A 20,198-nucleotide genomic window follows, 5' to 3' on the forward strand; every position below is an offset into this window, starting at 1 on the left:
AGTGTACAGGTTCATGTCATAAAATTAGATTATTGAGGGGAAAAAAAATTCAATATTTCTTGTTACCCGTTCCAGAAAGGAAAACGTGTGTAGATTAATTTTGCATAGAGTTTTTATATGATGAAAATGACGGTGGTTCTGGCTTACATGGAATGAAAAGCCCACATTTTTGTGTTTTTTTTAGAAAATTAGAATGTTGCAAAAGATTAAATAGAGAAGATATTTCAGACAGAAACGTCAGCCTTCTCAAAAGTATTCTTATTTCTATGTACTCTGTAGTTGGTTGGGGCTCCTTTTGCATGAATTACTGCATCAGTGCGGCGTGGCATGGAGGCGATCAGCCTGTGGTTCTGCTGGGGAAACACAGGTTGCTTTAATTGGAGCCTCCAGTTCATCTCCATCGCTGCTTCTGGTGTTTCCTGTCTCCCTCCTGACATTTCTCCATTGATGCTCTGGGAGGTTTAGATCAGGCCAGCTTGGAGGTCAATCAACATAGGAACACCGTAGACAACCCTTTACAGCCTGCAGTTTTCCCTGTTGCCGGTGCAAATATTCCTACCACACTTTTTCCTTCCACTCAGCTTTCTATGATTATGCTTGAATGCATTCTTTAATGAATTATGAGATTCCTCAGCAATGAACTTTTGCGGCTTCCCCTCGTTGTGTCTTCTAGACAGCTGTCCAGTCAGCAGTCTTTCCCCATTGCTGTCTAGGTCATAAAATGGCCAATTTATAACATTTATCCAACAAAAAGGCTTTTTGTTCAATTGTTATGTAATATTAACATTTTCTAAGACACTGAACTTGAGGCTTTCATTATGCCCCCTGAGGAATGGGTTAATTGTGGAGGACACATTTCATTAGAATGTGTGTTGCAATGACAAATAAAGATCAGGCAAGCTTTTAGTAGCAATACAAGCTAACAGTGTATTTTTATTTCTTGTGCACACGGTACCAACATGTTCACCGAAGCAGCTTGCCCAGTGCTGTGTCTGTCAGAGCCACTTTATTTGATAGAAATCACCACAAGTGCAAAAGAAAAAAAAAAAAAGAAGCTGCTTTTACCGCAGCATGCATGGCAGCCATGTTGGATTTTGAGGTCTTGGACTTTCTCGCTCAGTTACAACTTCTTTTTGTTAATTTTTCAAAATAATAACCTGGAAACCTCTGAGGAAGAATTTGCACATTCTTCAATCAGTGCCAAGTGATAATTATTTTAATGACATAACACAACAAACTAAAAAGTTAATTTCCCAGGTCCTGCACTGCAAAAAGGGAACTAAAAGTAAGTAAAACTTTGTTGAAATTAGTATATTTTTCCTTGATTTGAGCAGCTAAATAAGACTATAAGCCAATGGAATGAGCATGTTTACTCCTAAAATAAGATAATTAGATATCCTGCATTTGAAATAAGATGATGGAGATGAATTGTTCTTATTTTAAGTGCAAAAACGTATTCCATTAGCAAATTATATTATTTACCCTCTCAAATCAAGAAATGTTCCTTTTAGTTCCCTTTTTGCAGTTTGTCCTGGGAACTTGGCATTTATTTATATGAGAACCGCAGATTGAGTTCAAAGCATATTCATGTGTTAGGATGGTCCAGTCAAAGCCCAGATCCAAATCCAACTGAGAATCCGTGGCAGGATGTGAAAAGTCTTGCACACGGATTTCTTCCATTCAATCTGACTCTTGAGCCATTTTTCATCAAAGAATTGGCAATAATTTCAGTCTCTACGTGTGCAAAACTGGTAGACGGGCCCCAAAAGACTTGCAGCTGTACCTGCAGCGAAAGCGTTGACCGATGGGGCGGTGAATGCAAATGCACCCCTACCCCAGTGTTGGTCTGGCATATAAAATCCCAATAAAATGCTTCCTGATAGCTTATTATCTGTTGGTACAACACTGGTTCTTCCTCTGGATTTAGGAGACTTTTCCAGCCTGAATGATTATGAACTCCAAGGAAATATTCCTCATTCAGGGATCAGAACTGATCTGTTGTTGATGTGTCCGACAGTGGAGGGTACCGACCCAAACTTCAAGATGGACTCCCAGAACAAACGCACGCCGCTGCACGCCGCCGCCGAGGGAGGCTACGCCGACGTCTGCCACATGCTGGTTCAGGTGGGGCTGACGTTTCTGGTCTCAGCAGGGAGTACCAAAGCCTGGTTCAGGCCCTGATTCTTTCACGCTGCGACTCCAATTCAGGCCGGAGCAAACCTGGACGTGTGCGACGAGGATCAGAGGACGCCGCTGATGGAGGCCTGCGAGAACAACCACATGGAGGTGGTGCTGTATCTGCTGAGGGCTGGAGCCAGCGCCATGCACAAGGTAGGGCGGCTTTATTCCCCCCATCGATGCAGAATTCATGGTTTTCCTTCCCTTTTTGGAAAAATCCGGAGATGTTTAAGTTGTTTTTGGATTTTTTTTTCGTTGCTTCTCCTCCTAACAGGACGTTGAGGGGTTCACGTGTCTCCACCTAGCGGCGAAGTCTGGTCATTACAACGTTGTGGAGCACCTTCTGTCCACAGGACTGATCGATATAAACTGTCAGGTCAGTGCAGTTTCCTCTGTTCCTCTAAAACAGATCAGAGCCGCAGATCATAACACAAAGGGACTGCATTTAATTTTTTAAACGGACTGAATGTAAATGTAAATTTAAGATTGTAGTGTTTTACTTCCTTTAAGAAAATCGGACAAAACATCTGCGTTTTGGCTCGTTTTAAACACTCAGTTACATTTTTATTTCTCTTTCCTGGAGCTTTGCTTTAGTTGTGTTCTTTTGTTGGATGTTGGTCAAAATTTGGAATTCTATTCAGATTTTAGATAAAGTTTTTTCATTGTTTGGAGAAGCTTGGAAAAGAAAATAGAGAATAGGCAAATGTTTGTATGTCGAGGCGTTTTTTTCCTCGGCCCATCGTTCAAAGTTGTCTCCGTCTGTCCATCCGTCCGTCCATCCATCCATCTATCCATCCATCCATCCATCCAGCTATCCAGCATCCATTCATTCAGCTATCCATCCATCCATCCATCCATCCATCCATCCATCCATCCATCCATCCATCCATCCATCCGTCCATCCATCCATCTGAACAACTCGTCCATTTGTCCATTAAAAAATCTCATATTTTATTCATCCATCATTTCATTTGTCTGTCAAGTCAACAGTTTGTTTTTCCATCCATACATCCAACTATCCCAACAACCAACTAACTACACATTAGTCCAAAACAAGAAGCCTTCCGGCCATTTATCCGTTTGTCTGGTTATTCATTATTCAGATAGTTTATCAGTCTATCCACCCAAACATACATACGTATGCATCCCTCCTCACTTGCTTCCAGCTGGTGGTTTTTCCAGGTTCCATATTTTATAGCCCAACATCTCCAGAAACGCCAACCGTAAGTTCACAGAGGAGTTTGTATTTGCATTGCAAAAAAAAAAAACACAACAAGTGGGAACTCCTGAAGCATATGGAGCTTTTAGAAATGTTCTGGAAGCCTGAATATTATATCTAGGGCCCTATAAAATCCGTTTTATTTTTTCCCAAATTCCGTTTTTTCGGTTTTAATTTTTGAAAATTCTGTTTTTTCCGTTTTAATTTTTACGAATTCAGTTTTTTTTACCCTTTACTGTTATTTCAGTCGTAAAAAGAATGTGCTTTTAATGTTGATGATTAAAATGTACACAAATAAAATAGGAATGACCTTAAATTTGAGGTAAAAAACATCACATTTACTCAATACTTTTACTGCATGATGCAACATAACACTAAGTACTAACAAAATATGAATGGTTATGAACCAATTGTTATAAATAAAAGTGCTCCATTAGCTTTTTCAAGTAAAAAAATATTATAGGACATGTCAATTTCACAATTCAGTGTTCCCGCAGGAATTTGTTTAGGCGAGGCGGTGAGTTGTTGGCCGGAACAAGATTTGCGCGGACGACTGACTGACGGAGCGGGGGGGGCGACTCGCGGAGCGGGGGGGTGTGCCTGTTTCTTCCCTGCCAATCACTGTATGCACGCGCGAAAGCAACAACAAACCACCGCGTGTTAATGTCAAATAAACATGGAAGTATATAGAGTTAGTTTTTTTTTTTTTGTTTTGTTTTTTTTGGAATGTTAGCTAGGCGGTAGCGTGAGTTTGGCGAGGCACCCGCGTAAAGATAGAGCTGCGAGAAACACTGGTTATATGATTAGGTGAAGTTGGCGAAGACTGCTTACATTTTCAGGTAGGGCTCCTCCCTGTTTGCAGTGCTTCTTTAGAAACTGACACAGTTTTGTCATCTTTTGCAAAGGGATGTCAGCCTCAGTGTTTCTCAACTTTTTCGCCGAAAGCGGAGCTGTGGAGAGCCGCTTCATCATTTTTTCAATGTTTTGATGGGGGATGGTGGGGGGAAGCTGAAATGACAGAACGGGAGGGATTGTGTCGCGCAGATTTGCGTCCCCCGGTGTGCATTTCCCCCAGACGTGCGTTCTTCTCCCACACAAAAACAGAATTTCATTTCAAATGTAGAAATTCCGCGTTTACACTAGATTCTGCGTTAATTTGCCAATTCCGCGATTCCGTCCGCGATTCCGTGATCGCGGAAATTATAGGGCCCTATATATCATGTTTTTGAAGCAGGTTTTGTCCTTGTATACGCTCGGCTGTCCTTCACCAATCCAGATCTTCTGCTGGACAGTTTAATTTTTGTTGGAAATGTCAAAGTTCAAGATCAGCCATTATCACCTGTGTTCAGGTGCATGCTGTGGATAAAGATGAAGAAATGAGGCTTTCCTTTTCAGGAAAATAAACTCTGAATCTGAGCGTTTTTTCATCTCTCCGCAGGACGACGGTGGCTGGACAGCCATGATCTGGGCCACAGAGTACAAACACGCAGACCAGGTGAAGCTGCTCCTGTCCAAGGGAGCTGACATCAGCATCAGGGATAAGGTCAGTGCAGAACCGCTCTGTGCTTAACGGATTTAGTTATATACCACCTGTGCACAGGACAGCCCGATTGACTGATGGATCTTTATACGAGTGAAACAAGGTCATCAGTTCAGGTTGGCAGCCTGAAAACGGCAGTTTTAGAACATTGTTGTCTTGATAAGCGTGATTACAGGTGGTGCTGTTTTTCCTCCACTAAAAACTTTTACAAGCAGATGAATTTGTCCCTCACGTGAGAAAGGACAAATGTAGGAGGACTCTTTTCAGCCAGCTGACCAGCAGTGCATAGAAAGAGGTGGGAGAGAGAAACCTCCGGTCCCTCTGCCGTCTCTATACATTTAAACTAATGATGCACACAGATTAATTAGCTGATGACTCGAATAGGAGAATTTTTCCTGGATCAGCTGCGATCTATTGGTGGCAAACCGCGTTGCCGAGGCCAAGAAGCCGTTCGCTATTGGTGCACCTAAAGACGTTTTAGGAGAACTTTTAGGAGAGTCTGAGCAATGACGGTGGCCTTAAAAGGTGTGCAAAGGTTGTTGCAATGAGAAAAAGTAAAATTACAGAGCGGAACGGGACACAAGCGACACACTTCGGCTGTCGTTGTCTCCCACGATCCCTAGATGTGATGGTCTCATTGCATTTCTGTTAATTTTTCAAAAATAATAACCTGTTAACCTCTGAAGAAAGGATCGCATAGTCCTAAATCAGTGCCAAGGGGTAATTATTTTAATGTCCCAGGTCCTGCACTGGAAAAAAGGGAACTAAAAGTAAGTAAAATTCTGTTGAAATTAGTATATTTTTCCTTGATTTGAGCAGCTAAGTAAGACGAATTGCCAATGGAATGAGTATTTTTTACCTCTAAAGTAAGATAATTAGATATCCTGCACTCTCAATAAGATGATGGAGATGAATTGTTCTTATTTTAATTGCAAAAACCTTATCCTATTGGCAAATAGTCTTATTCAGCTGCTCAAATCAAGGAAAAATACCCAAATTTCAAGAAAATGTTCCTTTTAGTTCCATTTTTGCAGTGTGTCCTGAGAACTTGGTATTTATTTATATGAGAACCGCTGGTTGAGTTCAAAGCATATTCATGTGTTAGGATGGTCCAGTCAAAGCCCGGACCCAAATCCAACTGAGAATCCGTGGCAGGATGTGAAAAGTCTTGCACACGGATTTCTTCCATTCAATCTGACTCAGCTTGACCCAGGGCTCCCACTGATTAAACCTTGTAGTCAGTTGTGTTTTTCATGCACTCTGTATTAAAACACTATTAAACTGTATTAAAACACTATTTTTATGCCAGTGGTCTTGCTTTATTTTGCCATATTTATCCGCCGCGCCTTAAAAGCCAGTCTGTGAAAATATTGGCAGACGTGCAAAAAAAGGTTTGGGAGCAACCCATAGTTCTGAGTTAAAAAAAAACGGGCTTACCTTGTACTCCCCATATTTGATGTGGGGTTCAAAACGGCCGCTTCGGTCAAAGAACCCTACTGTATATATAATTCTTTTCTTTTTCGGTTACATGTGTTAGAAAAACAAATCATAAACAGGTGAGACATTAAATAAAATGGGAAATCTGTATTGGCCTGGAAAACTCCTGCATGGTTCATATCTGATTTAAATAAACCATCTCGGTGGGAAATTGTAATTCAGTTCAGTTCAATTTTATTTACATAGCGCCAATTCATGAAACATGTCATCTCAAGGCTCTTTACAAAGTCAAATTCAATCATATTATACAGATTGGTCAAAAATTTCCTTTATAAGGGAACCAGTTGATTGCTTCAAAGTCTTGACAAGCAGCATTCACTCCTGGAGAAGCATAGAGCTACAGGGAGAGTTGTCTGCATTGTCCATGGCTGTGCAGCAATCCCTCATACTGAGCAAGCATCAAGCGACAGTGGAAAGAAAAACCACCCATTAGCGGGAAGGAAAAACCTCCAGCAGAACCAGAACCAGGCTCAGTGTGAACGCTCATCTGCCTCGACCGACTGGGGGTTAGAGAAGACAGAGCAGAGACACAGAAAGCACAGAAGCTCACATTGACCCAGGAGTACTTTCTATGTTAGATGGTAATAGAGGATGATCTGCCTCCCCTGATGATGTCACAGCTAACAGAACGCCAGACTAGGTGTACCTTCTATGAAGAGAAAAATGACAGATAACAAAAAGTTAAAAGCTGAAATAACAACAAATAATGCTAATTGGAGAGCAGTAGGAGAACTCAGCAGAGTGAGAGAAATAGATCCTGATGTCCTCCAGCAGCCTAAGCCTATAGCAGCATAACTATAGAGGTAGCTCAGGGTAACATGAGCCACTCTGACTAGAAGCTTTGTCAAAAAGGAAAGTTTTAAGATTAGTCTTAAAAGTAGACGGGGTGTCTGCCTCACGGACCAAAACTGGGAGTTGGTTTCACAGGAGAGGAGCCTGATAGCTAAAGGATCTGCCTCCCATTCTACTTTTAGAGACTCTAGGAACCACCAGCAGACCTGCAGTCTGAGAGCGAAGTGCTCTGTTAGGAACATACGGGGTAATCAGAGCTCTGATATATGATGGAGCTTGATTATTAAGGACTTTATACGTTAACAGTTTTAAAACATTTAATCAGATTTCCACTTTCTGTGTTTTGTTTTTTTTTTTCTCAGGAGAAAAACATTTGCCTTCACTGGGCGGCGTTTTCCGGCAGCGTGGAGATCTCCGAGCTGCTCCTGAACGCCCACTGTGATCTTCACGCCATCAACGTCCACGGAGACTCTCCTCTGCACATCGCCGCTCGGGAAAACCGCCTGGATTGTGTCAAGTAAATAACTTAAAAAGAAGCATCGCTGTGTTTTCTTTAAAAGCTATCAGCAGGATTATCAGCAATATCTGCGGCTTTGTCTCCGCAGACTGTTCTTGTCTCGAGGAGCTAATGTGTTTCTGAAGAACCGGGAGGGAGAAACTCCCCCAGACTGCTGCAGCCACAACTCCAAGGCCTGGGGCGCCCTGCAGGCCAACAAGAGAGAGAGGGACGCCAAAAACGGCCGGCTCAGGCGGACCGAAGAGAAGCTGCTTCACAGGTTGGCAACATGATGCAGCTCAGCGCACAGACCAACTATAAACATTTCAGAAAGACTTTTTGTCTTGTTTCCAGTTAACTGGATTTGAACTGCTTCATCCTGCTTGGTGTGTGTGTGTGTGTGTCTGCAGTGACATATCTTTAGGCCAGGAGCAAGTCTCCATTCCTTGTGTCAACTCCGTGGACGGCGAACCCGTCCCAGACGACTACAAATACATCACAGAAAACTGCGTCACCTCCCCACTGAACATCGACCGAAACATAACACACCTACAGGTGAGCTGAACACCTCTGGGCTCTCATTTATAAAACCACCAAAAGTGTACGGACACCTCCAAAAAAATAAAGTTTGGATTTATAAAACAAGCACGCAGAAATGGCCGACGAAAAGCACCCGATGAATGTTGATGTCGGTTAAAAATGGGTCAGCTGGCTGTTTTTCTTTTTCGTGAGTGAAGCCACGAAGAAAAAAGGCAAAAAAACTGAAAAAAAAACTAGAGAGAAGTTCATTAAATGTGAAAATCAGAGGTAAAAGCACATATGGATGTTAAAGTAACTTGTTAAAGATGGCAGCCGTGCTCCGTGTTGAAACACCTCTGAGGGCGTTCAACCAACTTTTTACCAAAACTGAAAGTGTTAAAAAAAGAAAAAGAAATCTTGCTCTCTAAACTCTAAAGGGGGCGGAGCTTGGTTCCTGGGTTTTACGTTGTGATTGGTTGGGAGGCTGTAATGACTGTAATATTAACTAACATGGCTAGAATGCAAAAGGAAAGAAAACTTTTATTCTATTTAACTTTTTGACCCTTTTTATTCATATCATCGATATACGTCTGTCTATCGATATATATCGTTATTGAATTATCGTCCAGCCCTAAGACACTCCACGTATAATAATCTTAAAACAGTGGTTTATTTAAACCTTACTGAGGTTAAAACCAAAACTGTCGATATGAAGCGAGGAAGTCAGTAAAATCAGCGGCGTATTCTCTGCTTGAGTGGAAAATGCATGTGGAAGCGTTGCTATGTGCCTCCAAAGCAAAAGGCAGCGGCGTACCTGGTCCACAGGTGTTCCATTTTAACAATTATTACTGCAAGAAAGATAAATGCCTGACCACAAGCAGTGTCCGAAATTAACTTCCTGATTCTCCGGACAAAATATTAATTCTGACCCAAACCCCTGGTAAACATCTCCACATAATGTCGCTACGTAATTAGCTTGAGCTAAACGCTAGCTGTTAGCAAACGGACAGGAAGTGGCTGCTGTCGTTCTCGCGTCACATGTGCGAGTGCTTGTGTGTGTTTGTTGTCACACGAGCTGAAGGATAATAAAGCATCCACCCAAACGATGACTGTAAAACATGATTTATTGGGGGCAAACATTTACACTGCAAAAAAGGCAACTGAAAGTAGGTAAAATCCTCTTTAAATTGGTGTATTTTCATTGATATAAGCAGGTAAATCAGACTATTTGCCAATTGAATAAGATTTTTGCACTTAAAATAAGAACAATTCATCTTCATCATTTTATTTTAAGTGCAGGATGTCTAATTATCTTATTTTAGGGGTAGAAATTCTCATTCCATTGGTAAATACTCTTGTTTAGCTGCTCAAATTGAGTAAAAATATAAACATTTTAAGGGAATTTTGCTTACTTTTAGTTCCCTTTTTGCAGTGTACTCGCCATGTGGCCGCTAACTCTGAAATTTACTTGGTAAACGGAAAATTTACTCACATTTGCCGTCCGGCGAGTGTTAATTTCAGACCCTGACCACAAAGGGTCACCAGAGCGACACATTGGCGAGGAAATATTTGATCCCTGAAACCATATTTCCTCCTAATTGTTCCATTTAAGAGGTCTTCAGACAGCTCAGTGTGTTTGACAGTTTACAGCAGGTAAAGTGATGCTGCTCACCTCGTCACAATAAATCTGTAAATCTGTGCAACACGTCACCCTGGTGATCATCAGGGAGAGGAATGTGATGCCAGAAAACCCCGATGATAAGTTGTGCGGACTTGTTCTTAAACTTTAAGCCGGCCTGTGGACATTTCTTTTATTTGTTTTAAAGGTCCTTATGCATACACTGCAAAAACAGAACTAGAAATAAATAAAATATTCTTTAAAATTAGTGTATTTGTCCTTGATTTGAGCAGATAAATAAGATGATCTGCCAATGGAATAAGATTTTTGCACTTAAAATAGGAACAACTCATCTCCATCTTATTTCAAGTGCATGATTTTTAAATATCTTATTTTAGGGGTCAAAGTACTCATTCCATTGGCAGATAATATTATTTACCTGCTCAAATCAAGGAGAATTACACTAACTTTAACAACATTTTACTTTTAGATCCGTTTTTGCAGTGTAGTTGTGTCACCAGTGTCATGAAGACCACCGCGGTTCTAAACTCTGATGATTAAAGTCTGATATGGAGTGAAACTGAACATCTGAGAGGAATCATGATGCGGTTTAGGCTGCAGTTCCCACTTTCTTCCGTCTCCGAACCGAGCGTACAGAAAATCTCACGTCAAGTTTTTTTAGTCTCTTTTTAACATATCCTAACTTTGTGACGTACGCACGTCTCAGCAGGCTTTCTAAATGAGCCCCCTGATCGTGTGTTTTGGTGGAAATAAACAGTTCCTAATGTTTTTGTCTCTGTTTCTCCCTCTCCCTGTGGTTGACAGTACTGTGTCTGTAAGGAGGACTGTTCGACAAGCATCTGCATGTGCGGACAGCTCAGTCTGCGCCGCTGGTACGACAAGGTGGGGACAAGCACCGTGCATCACACCGGAGCGACTCTCGTTTCCTTTACGTTTTCCTCCCAAGTGGCCACGCCTTCCTGTAACCCTGTTAAAGCCGTCTTGATCCGCAGCTCCAGGCTTTCTGAAGGCCTTTTAAATCTTTTCTGTCATCCCGAAGCCGTTCAGGTAAGGTGCAGACCGCTCAGGTTCTTCCGCACCTAACTTGCTCAGCCACGCCTTTAGGGATCCCCCAAAAAGAGGGAGCATGCAATTCTCCAGAATTTCCTGGTTTGCTGCAGCGGTAGCAGCTAAGTGGCTGAGAAACCCCAAAAAACAGCCTCTCCACCAAACCTTTACTTTTGACACCACATTGCAAAAAGAGAATTAAAAATAAGTCAAATTTACTTGAAATTTGTGTAATCTTCCAATGGAATAAGATTGTTGCACTTAAAATAGGAACAACTTATCTCCATCTTTTTTCAAGTGAATATATCTAATTATCTTATTTTAGGAGTAAAAATACTAATTCCATTGGCAGATAATTTTGATTAATTGCTCAAATCAAGGACAAAAACACAAATTTCAAGGAAATTTTACTTAGTTTTAGTTTTAGTCCACTATGATGAAATAGTGTCCTGCACTGCAAAAACGGATCTAAAAATAAGTAAAATGTTATTAAAATTTGTGTTTTTGTCCTATATTTGAGCAGGTAAATAATATAATCTGCCAATGGAATGAGTATTCTGACCCCTAGAATAAGATAATTAGACATCCTGCACTTGAAATAAGATGATAGAGATGAGTTGTTCCTATTTTAAGTGCAAAAGTCTTATTCCATTGGTGGATCATCTTATTTAACTGCTCAAATCAAGGACAGATACACTCATTTTAAGAAAATATTACTTATTTTTAGTTCTGTTTTTGCAGTGTGTCTGGCAATGTGGGAATAAGAATCATTGTCTTAATGCAAAAAAGAGCCCGACAGATTTTAATTTCACACGCAAAGCCTTACCGCATTCGCCATAGTGCTCCGCTTGATTTTATACATGCAAGTAGCTTTATTATAATCTATGCAGGGAATATTTCATGTTATATGGACACTGAAACAAGAAGGTAGAAGAGAGAAAATGGAGAAAATTTGAAAGAGAAAAGGGAGAAATCGATACATCCTGAGTCTGCTTCTTCACCTGCAAAGACAGATGTAAAAAGAGCAGCAAATAAAATATTTAAGATACAATAAAGTAACGCCTTGATACCATCACTGAAGAATATACAGTATCAATTAATATGACATGTATAAAGTGACAGCTGAAGATAATAATAATAATAATAATAATAATAATAATAATAATAATAATAATAATAATAATAGGGGTTTTCTGTATAGAAGTGAGTCTGTAAGTACCTGGATTTTTCCCATCTAGAAGGAAACTTGGCTGGGACCTCATTTCCAGATCAGACGTCTGACTTCAAATGCAGCATTAAGTCTAAATATTTCATCTTTTGTCTTCCCTTTCTTCCTGTTTTTCAACATGCTCTCGTGATCAGACAGAAAGACCGGGTGGAAAATGGGAGGGAGACTTTCAGAAAGCCTGAAGAACTGCTGATCTAGAACAAGAAAACATGGCTGCTTGGCAGAAAAATGTCAGATTAAGGCAGTATAAAGTCGTGCACAGCGTCACTTTATTTTTCACTTTGTGTGTTTTTATGGATGCGCAGCGCGGCTGCCTTCTGCCCGAGTTCTGTCGCGAGGAGCCTCCTCTCATCTTTGAGTGCAACCACGCGTGCTCCTGCTGGAGGACCTGCAAGAACCGCGTCGTTCAAAACGGACTCAGGTAACTCAAAGAAATCTCAACATGCACAGCAAAAGTCCGTAAGTTTGGCTACAAGTGGGTTTTAATTTCTGAGAGAGGGAGAAAGCGTCGTCTCAAAAAATGTTTTCAATCCCTCAGGACCAGACTCCAGGTGTTCAGAACCAGTAAAAAAGGCTGGGGCGTCCGGGCTCTGCAGGACATAGCGCAGGGCAGCTTCGTTTGCGAGTAAGTCCAACACAACGCAGATACACAGAAATGTTGCAGAGCTGCATGCTGGAAGCAAACTTCACGCCCCACTGGAAGATTTCTGAAGGATCAGCACCTGAGATGAGGAGAAATGTTACCTGAGCCGTCGCCGCTCAGCCGCCCAGGGGTGGAAAACCTGAGAAACTTACAACTGCACTGACACAAACAGTCCAGTAGGTGGTGATAATGTGCCGACGGGCTGCTGGCTCAGCTTTTTGTTTAAAGGAAAAGAAGTCTGAGTTACAGCTGCTGGTGTCTTTTTTTTGTTGCCCCTCAAGTGAATAATTAGAAGAATCTGGAAACGCTTCTCACGTCTTAAAACCAGGCACACTAAGAACTTCTTCTGCTACACATAAGAGATCCAGCCCTTAAGAGTGAAAAATGACAAAAGCATTCGCTGAATAAAGTTAATCACACCAAAACAACATAATTACGGTTTAATCGGTTCCTGAATAATCAGGCAGGTAAGTCCGTTAACGTCCTCGGAGGCCAGACCAGATGGTCCATGTCAGATATAAATACTAAACGGCAGAAGAGCTTCTTCCTTCATCATCAGATTTCAGATTAGTTTAAAGTTTTCCTCGATCAAACTTTGTTTTAATGTGAGATTAATGGGGTGATGCAATCTGTCCACATCTGTGCAGCAACTACAGGAACAGGTCATGATAAAAAAAAATTCTGCTTGTCAACAGAATTAATAAAAAAGGTTTTAATCATATTGACTTTTTGTTTGTAAACATTTTATTTTACTATTAACTTTAAGGCTTTAACTCCCATGAGGATAATGGAGATTATGCGTTGTAATGACTGTGTTATAGGGTGTTTAACATGTTTAAGCCCAGTTTAAATGCATCCTGTCAAATCAGTCAGGTGGCGACAACTTGGACAAATCTCCATTTTCCTTTTCAGCCATTATCTTAGGTTTTCTCTGCGCATTTTGAGACAATTTTTCACTCTCAATTTTTGAGAGTAATTTCCATATCCCAGGTTCACACTTTCCTGGACAAAAAGTCCTGGTCAGGGAGTTCAGATTAATGTCGGAAGAGAGCGTCAAAAACTGGAATTAAAGCTTTCAGTGATCCAAAATGGACTTTTACTGTGTTTCTAGGTCAGGAAGTAGTTCCGTAAAACTACATAATATTAAAAGATTAAAGTAATAAATATTATAGCTCAGTTTATCTAGATATAGTTGAATTGCTAAAGTGCACTGCAAAAATAGAACTAAAAATAAGAAAAATCTTCTTGAAATTAGAGTATTTTTCCTTGATTTGAGCATGTAAATAGGATTATTTGCCAATGGAATAAGATTTTTGCACTTAAAATAGGGACAATTCATCTCCATCATCTTATTTCAAGGGCAGTATATCTAATTATCTTATTTTAGGGGTAAAAATACTAATACCATTGGCAGATAATCTTATTTACCTGCTCAAATCAAGGGCAAACACATTAATTTCAAGAAAATTCTACTTATTTTTAGTTCTCTTTTTGCAGTGTGATCCGATGTTTTTCGAAGATGGCCGTTCCCGTCGCGCCCTGCATGCTGTCAGCTGACGGGGCGTTCGAGGCTCGCTCTACCGCGAGATAACGGCCGATTCGCGGCACATTGTTGCTGCTGGCTTTCATCACAGTCGTATGAAAGATGTAGAGTTTCTTCTTATCGCGTACTTCATTTAAACAGATTATCTGCGGCCTTTCGACGGAAACAGGACACAGATTACGCGGCAAAAAAAAAAAAAAAAATCCAGGTATTTAAATCCAGAGACTTTCCTTTATTAACTGCAGAATTTCGTCCTCTTGACAGTTGCTTTAAATAACTTTTCCTGATTTGTTGAATAAAAAGGACGATGTTGGCTTTATGAAGGAATTTATGTTGATTAGTTATTTTTTTCAAAAGCATGTTAATATATTGGGCGGTACACTGCAAAAAGGGAACTAAAGAATGTATTTGTCCTGGATTTGAGCGAGTAAATAAGCCAATGGAATAAGATCTTTGCAGTTAAAAATGAGAACAACTCATCTCTGTCTTATTTCAAGTGCAGTATATGTAATTTTTTTATTGTATGAGTGAAAGTACTCATTTTAATGGCAGATAATCTTGTTCTATTGCTCAATTTAAGGACAAATACACTCGTTTAAAGAAAATGTTACTGTCTTTTAGTGCCTGGTTTGCAGCGTAATAAACTGGTGCATATAAGGATGAGGGAAAGGGTTTTCCAGCCTGCTGACTGGTCTGATTTCCAACAGGTATGTTGGTGAGATCATTTCAGAAGCTGAAGCAGATATGAGACAAAACGACGCTTACCTCTTCAGCCTGGACGACAAGGTAAAGTACCGACGTCATAAAACAAATTAATCAAAGATAATCCTAGTGTATTTGTTAAAAGCTTTGGGGAAAAACATGTTTCCTTTCCCTTTAAAATCACAGTTATATGCTGCTTAGTGCTGCTCTCTCACACCAAGTCTGAATAAATGACACGAAGATTTGGGTTTAAAAATGACAAAATGTAAAACCATCGAATACACTGCAAAAAGGGAACTAAAAGTTTTCTTGAAATGTATATATTTTTTCTTGATTTGAGCAGCTAAATAAGACTATTTGTCAGTGGAATGATTATTTTTACCCTTAAAATAAGATCATTGGATATCCTGCACTTGAAATAAGATGATGGAGATGAATTGTTCTTATTTTAAGTGCAAAAATCTTATTAAACTGACAAATAGTCTTATTTAGCTGCTCAAATCAAGGAAAAATACTAATTTCAAGAAAATTTTACTTACTTTTAGTTCACTTTTTGCAGTGTACTTTAAAGAAACAGTGTCCTTTATTTTCTGTATTAAAAAAATACATAAAAAATCTCCGTCGAAGCTTTTCTGTATTTTTCTTCAAGCCTGAAGATCCGTACTGCATCGATGCCCGTTTTTATGGAAACATCAGCCGCTTCCTGAACCACATGTGCGAGCCCAACCTGTTCGCTTGTCGGGTCTTCACGACACACCAGGACCTGCGGTTCCCACACATTGCCTTCTTTGCCAGTGAGAACATCAAAGCCGGAGAGGAGCTCGGGTAATCTGATGTTCCTTAATGTTTAATTAAAACACGGCACCTGATGGGAAACACGTCTGATCCCTCTTTAAAACTGTCTTGAAAGGGATTTATTCCCTAAAACTACACTGCAAAAAGGAAACTAAACGTAAGTTAAAATTTCTTGGAATTACTATATATTTCCTTGATTTGAGGAGCTAGATATGACTATTTGCCACTGGAATGAGTATTTTTACCCCTAAAATAAGATAATTAGACATCTTGCACTTGAAATAAGATGATGGAGATGAATTGTTCTAATTTTAATTGCGAAAATCTTATTCCATTGGCAAATAGTCTTTTTTACCTGCTCTAATCAAGGAAAAATACACTGATTTCAAGAAAATTTCACTTACTTTTAGTTCCCTTTTTGCAGTGTAATGGCAGTGTTTTGATGCAGAAGCTGCTAATTTCAGCCTTTTTTTTTAGATTATCAGCTATGACCGTTGGTGAAACCCGAAGATTCAAACCATAATTATTATTTCTGCGTTATTTAGAAATTTTAAGTTAGCACAATACGTACAATCAAAAATGGCACCCTCTTTTCATTCATACGTATAAATATCGGAACATCATTTGATCCTGAAATGAGTTCAATGATTCTGAGATTTACAAACGTTGGACAGAATATGCAGTGTCTTTATTTTTTTAACTCATTATACAAATAGTGGTCCACTGGTTCCACAGGAACCGAGAGGGCACGTCTCTCTAAAGGAAGTATTTTTTTTTTTTTGTTTGCTGGTGTAAAGCTGGACCGTCATCAGCAATGGCCTGAGAAAAGCAATAATATGACACCATTTTCACACTAGAATTAAAAGCAGTCAGTTCCTCAAAACATGTGGTCGGCATAAGCACCAAGGTAGAAAGGATTGTTCATAAGTTACAAGACAGTAAAATTGGTAGAAACTAGGCCTGGGTGACATGGCTTAAAATAAAATCTCTGATTTTATTATCCCAAATCCGATTAATCGATTTTTTTTTTTTTTTTTTTTTTTTTTTTTTTTTAACCCCCCTTTTCATTTCACAAAAAGAAATTAAAGAAATTATTTTAAACTTGCTTTTATGTCAAGCCTTTCGGCTGAATTCAAAACGCAACTAAACACAAGCTGTGAAACATGCTTGTAAAACAAGATGGCCGCCCCGCCGTTGTAAACAATGAAAATATAACAAAATGTTTGCTGCTGGTGGTTTTAACTAAATGAGTAAATTAAAGAGCCTCGTGTTATGGTAAAAAACACGAGATAAGGGAAAAAATTTTAAAGACAGGTTAAGATCTTACAACTGAAAACGTTAGGCGTAACCCAAGGTATTCATCTTTTAATAACAAGACTTCTTACATTTCCTTTAATTTCAAAGTAAATGGAACTAAATCTCGCCGAGATCTTTAACTCAAACGCAATCTGTCTTGAGTTGAATATTTACTAAATACAGCAAGTCTTTTCAAAAGGAATACTGACCCAAGTCCTATTCTTGTGTTGCTAGACCAAAGGAATGCTGTTAGTTTTCAACTGAGCGCTGGTGAAGATTCTCAGTCATCCAGGTCATGGTCATTCCAAAAAAGTTTTTTGTTTTTTTTAACCTACTCTACACAATATGACCATTTAAATTTAAAGAAATTAGTCAGATTTTCTGCAGTAAAGGGACGTGTAAATCACTGTAGACCCAGAGTTTAAAATAGGTTTGCTCATTTGCTTCAATAAAAGATGTTCACCCAGTTTGCACGTCCCTTTACTACAGAAAATCAGACTAATTTCTTTAAATTATCATATTTTGTAGAGTAGGTTAAAAGAAATAAACCACAATATATACATTTCTTTATTTTTTTAATTGTATTAATTTTTAGCCCCTGAGTATTTCTGACTTGATGATGTCGGTCCTCAAGCCGAAACGTTTGGACACCCCTGATTCAGATTATAGCTTTTTACTTTTTGAGATTCTTTAGCCTACTTTCATTTAAGCGATTTCTTGATTCAGCTCCATGCGGGTTTCGTAGCTTTTTCCCGTAATAAACTACGGATTTAGAGAACCGTTTTTTTTTTTTTGTATTTCCTCAGGTTATCGTTCCCTCGTGTGCAAATCTGAAGAAATCTTCTGGAGGACTTTTTTTTAATTTTCTCACTGCTGCCCCTCTCCTTTCTCCAGGTTCAACTACGGCGACCACTTCTGGGAAATCAAGAGCAACGTGTTCAGCTGCGAATGTGGCTCCTCTAAGTGTAAGTACTCCACGGCGTCGCTGCAGGCCGACAGCACGCCTGAGGACCAGCAGCAGCCCAGCGCCTTGCCCGACACCAGCTCCTCCAGCGGCGCCTCCTAAACACCACTTTGGTTTGGCGGGAGACGAGGACACCCCCCCCCCCACCTCCACCTCCACCCCCCTCCACGGCTCATTTTGAACTTCTCTGATGAAAAATCGTACTTTTATCTCCACTTTCCATCGTGACCAAGGACCATTCTTCTTAAAACTGTAAAACTTTCTGATCCAGATGCACAATCGAACCCTGGAACTGCTTCTTTACTTTGTCGTGTGTCATGTGAAACAGATGAGGGACACGTGGGACAATAAAAACTCTTGTGTGTTGCATCCATACCTTTGCCGGGCAGGAAAACTGTCTTTTGCTTTGGTTTTTAAAACAAAAAGAAATGGTTAGTCAGGATTGTTATGACCGAGGAACCTGGGGACTTTGTTTTGTTTCTTTTTGCCTCTCCACACGGAGGCGATGCGGCCATGATCCATTCCAGCTACAGTCAGCCGTTATTACTGAAGATTTTTGCCACTTTCATTGTAATTTCTTAATTCTCGTCACGTTGGAACGGATGAAAAGCTGATAAAGGGTTTACAAGATACAACGTGAGCTCTGATTGGCAGGAAGATGAACCGTTTCTCTGAGAAAGAGTCCCAATATTTGCCACAGCAGTCGAGGAATCAGTTAAGGAAAATAAAAAAAAACATACAGCAACATGGTGCTGACAGGTTTTTACCCTTGTTCTCATTTTTATTATCCAAGTGAACATAGTTTGTAAAATAAGAGAATGTTTTTACTTTTTTTATGTTTAATTTTATCCCGTTTTCTAATCATAGTCAGATTTTAATTTACAATCCATCATTTTTTTTGTGCTCAGAAAAGTCAAAACGTTAACAGTTTCTCGAAAAGCTGTTGACTGTTGTGCGAAGTCTTGAAAAGTTGAAAGAAATTTTGGGGGGGAAAAAGTGGGAAGAAATTGCACTTCCATTAACCTCTGTTACATATTTCTGGTCTATGAACCATCCGTCTGATTGGTTGTATCTTTTTCAATAAATTTATTATTAATGCATTGATTGGGAGCCTTTTTCACCACCTGTGGGGGAAAAAAATGGAAATCCAGGTCGGGATTTTTGTGGCCCTGTCCATCTCTCAGTGTAATTTTATAATTCCTTGTATCCTTCCTTCCCTCCCTGTTATGTCGTTTTTTCCCTTTTTGCTTTCTTCAATTTTCCTTTTTTTTCCTTCCCTTGTCCTCTTTTCCTTTTTGTTAAGATGTGACGTGTTTCCTTCCTTCTTTGCTTACGTCCTTTCGTGGCTCCCTCATATAACTGCATGTTTCCTTCTCTCGTTAATGACGTCCTTCCTTTCTCGGGCGCCGCCTTCTTTTCTTCCTTGTTTCCTTCCCTTATTCCTTCTCATTCTGTCCTCTTTTCCCCTCCCTCGTGTGTTCCCATTTATTTATTTCCACTGTTTCTTTTTTTCCATCCTTTTGCAGATGTAAGTTGACAGAACGGGGGATCATTAATCAAAGAACTGGTAACTCTAGAGGAGCTGCAGAGATCCACGGCTCAGGAGGAAGGATCTATTTGCTGGTAAAATATTAGGCAAGCATGCAGCAAATTTTGTCCTAATGGAAAAGTGGTAAGACAAAAGCTGCAGAAAGTCCTGCATCTTTCCACAAGTAAGGCAAATTTATTTATATAGCACAATTCAGTACAAAGACAATGCAAAGTGCTTTACATGATTAAAATATAGCAAAATAAAAGCAAGTAGGAATAAAATGTAGATAGAAAATATAATAAAAGCAAGTAGGTATAGATTTTAGAAACAAAGAAGAACATTAAAAGCAGTAGAACAGTTTAACTGGAACAGTCAAAGGCAATTTTAAACAAATGTGTTTTTAATCTTGATTTAAAAGAACTCAGGCTTTCAGCACTTTTACAGTTTTCTGGAAGTTTGTTCCAGATAAGTGGAGGATAGGAACTAAATGCTGCTTCTCCATGTCTGGTTCTGGTTCTGGTTCTGCAGAGAAGGCTGGAGCCAGAAGACCTGAGTGGTCTGGAGGGTTG

At 39.7% G+C, this 20,198-nt stretch overlaps 1 protein-coding gene across 5 annotated transcripts in view; it reads left to right on the plus strand.

Moving 5' to 3' along the window:
• ehmt1b (euchromatic histone-lysine N-methyltransferase 1b) overlaps positions 1–19,199 on the plus strand; it is a 59,541-nt gene extending 40,342 nt beyond the window's left edge. For all 5 annotated transcript variants that reach the window (XM_036140037.1, XM_036140033.1, XM_036140036.1 and 2 more), the window contains exons 14-26: positions 2,018–2,124; positions 2,209–2,331; positions 2,453–2,554; positions 4,836–4,940; positions 7,589–7,743; positions 7,832–8,002; positions 8,133–8,277; positions 10,685–10,762; positions 12,461–12,576; positions 12,694–12,780; positions 15,049–15,127; positions 15,693–15,868; positions 18,029–19,199. In XM_036140037.1, the coding sequence (XP_035995930.1) occupies positions 2,018–2,124; positions 2,209–2,331; positions 2,453–2,554; positions 4,836–4,940; positions 7,589–7,743; positions 7,832–8,002; positions 8,133–8,277; positions 10,685–10,762; positions 12,461–12,576; positions 12,694–12,780; positions 15,049–15,127; positions 15,693–15,868; positions 18,029–18,200 (1,616 nt within the window). In that variant the 3' untranslated portion in view covers positions 18,201–19,199. The remainder of the gene's footprint in view (positions 1–2,017; positions 2,125–2,208; positions 2,332–2,452; positions 2,555–4,835; positions 4,941–7,588; positions 7,744–7,831; positions 8,003–8,132; positions 8,278–10,684; positions 10,763–12,460; positions 12,577–12,693; positions 12,781–15,048; positions 15,128–15,692; positions 15,869–18,028) is intronic.
• The last annotated feature ends 999 nt before the right edge of the window (positions 19,200–20,198 follow it).

Source organism: Fundulus heteroclitus, chromosome 8 (genome assembly GCF_011125445.2).
Source record: "Fundulus heteroclitus isolate FHET01 chromosome 8, MU-UCD_Fhet_4.1, whole genome shotgun sequence".
In the NCBI taxonomy this organism is placed as follows: Eukaryota; Metazoa; Chordata; class Actinopteri; order Cyprinodontiformes; family Fundulidae; genus Fundulus; species Fundulus heteroclitus.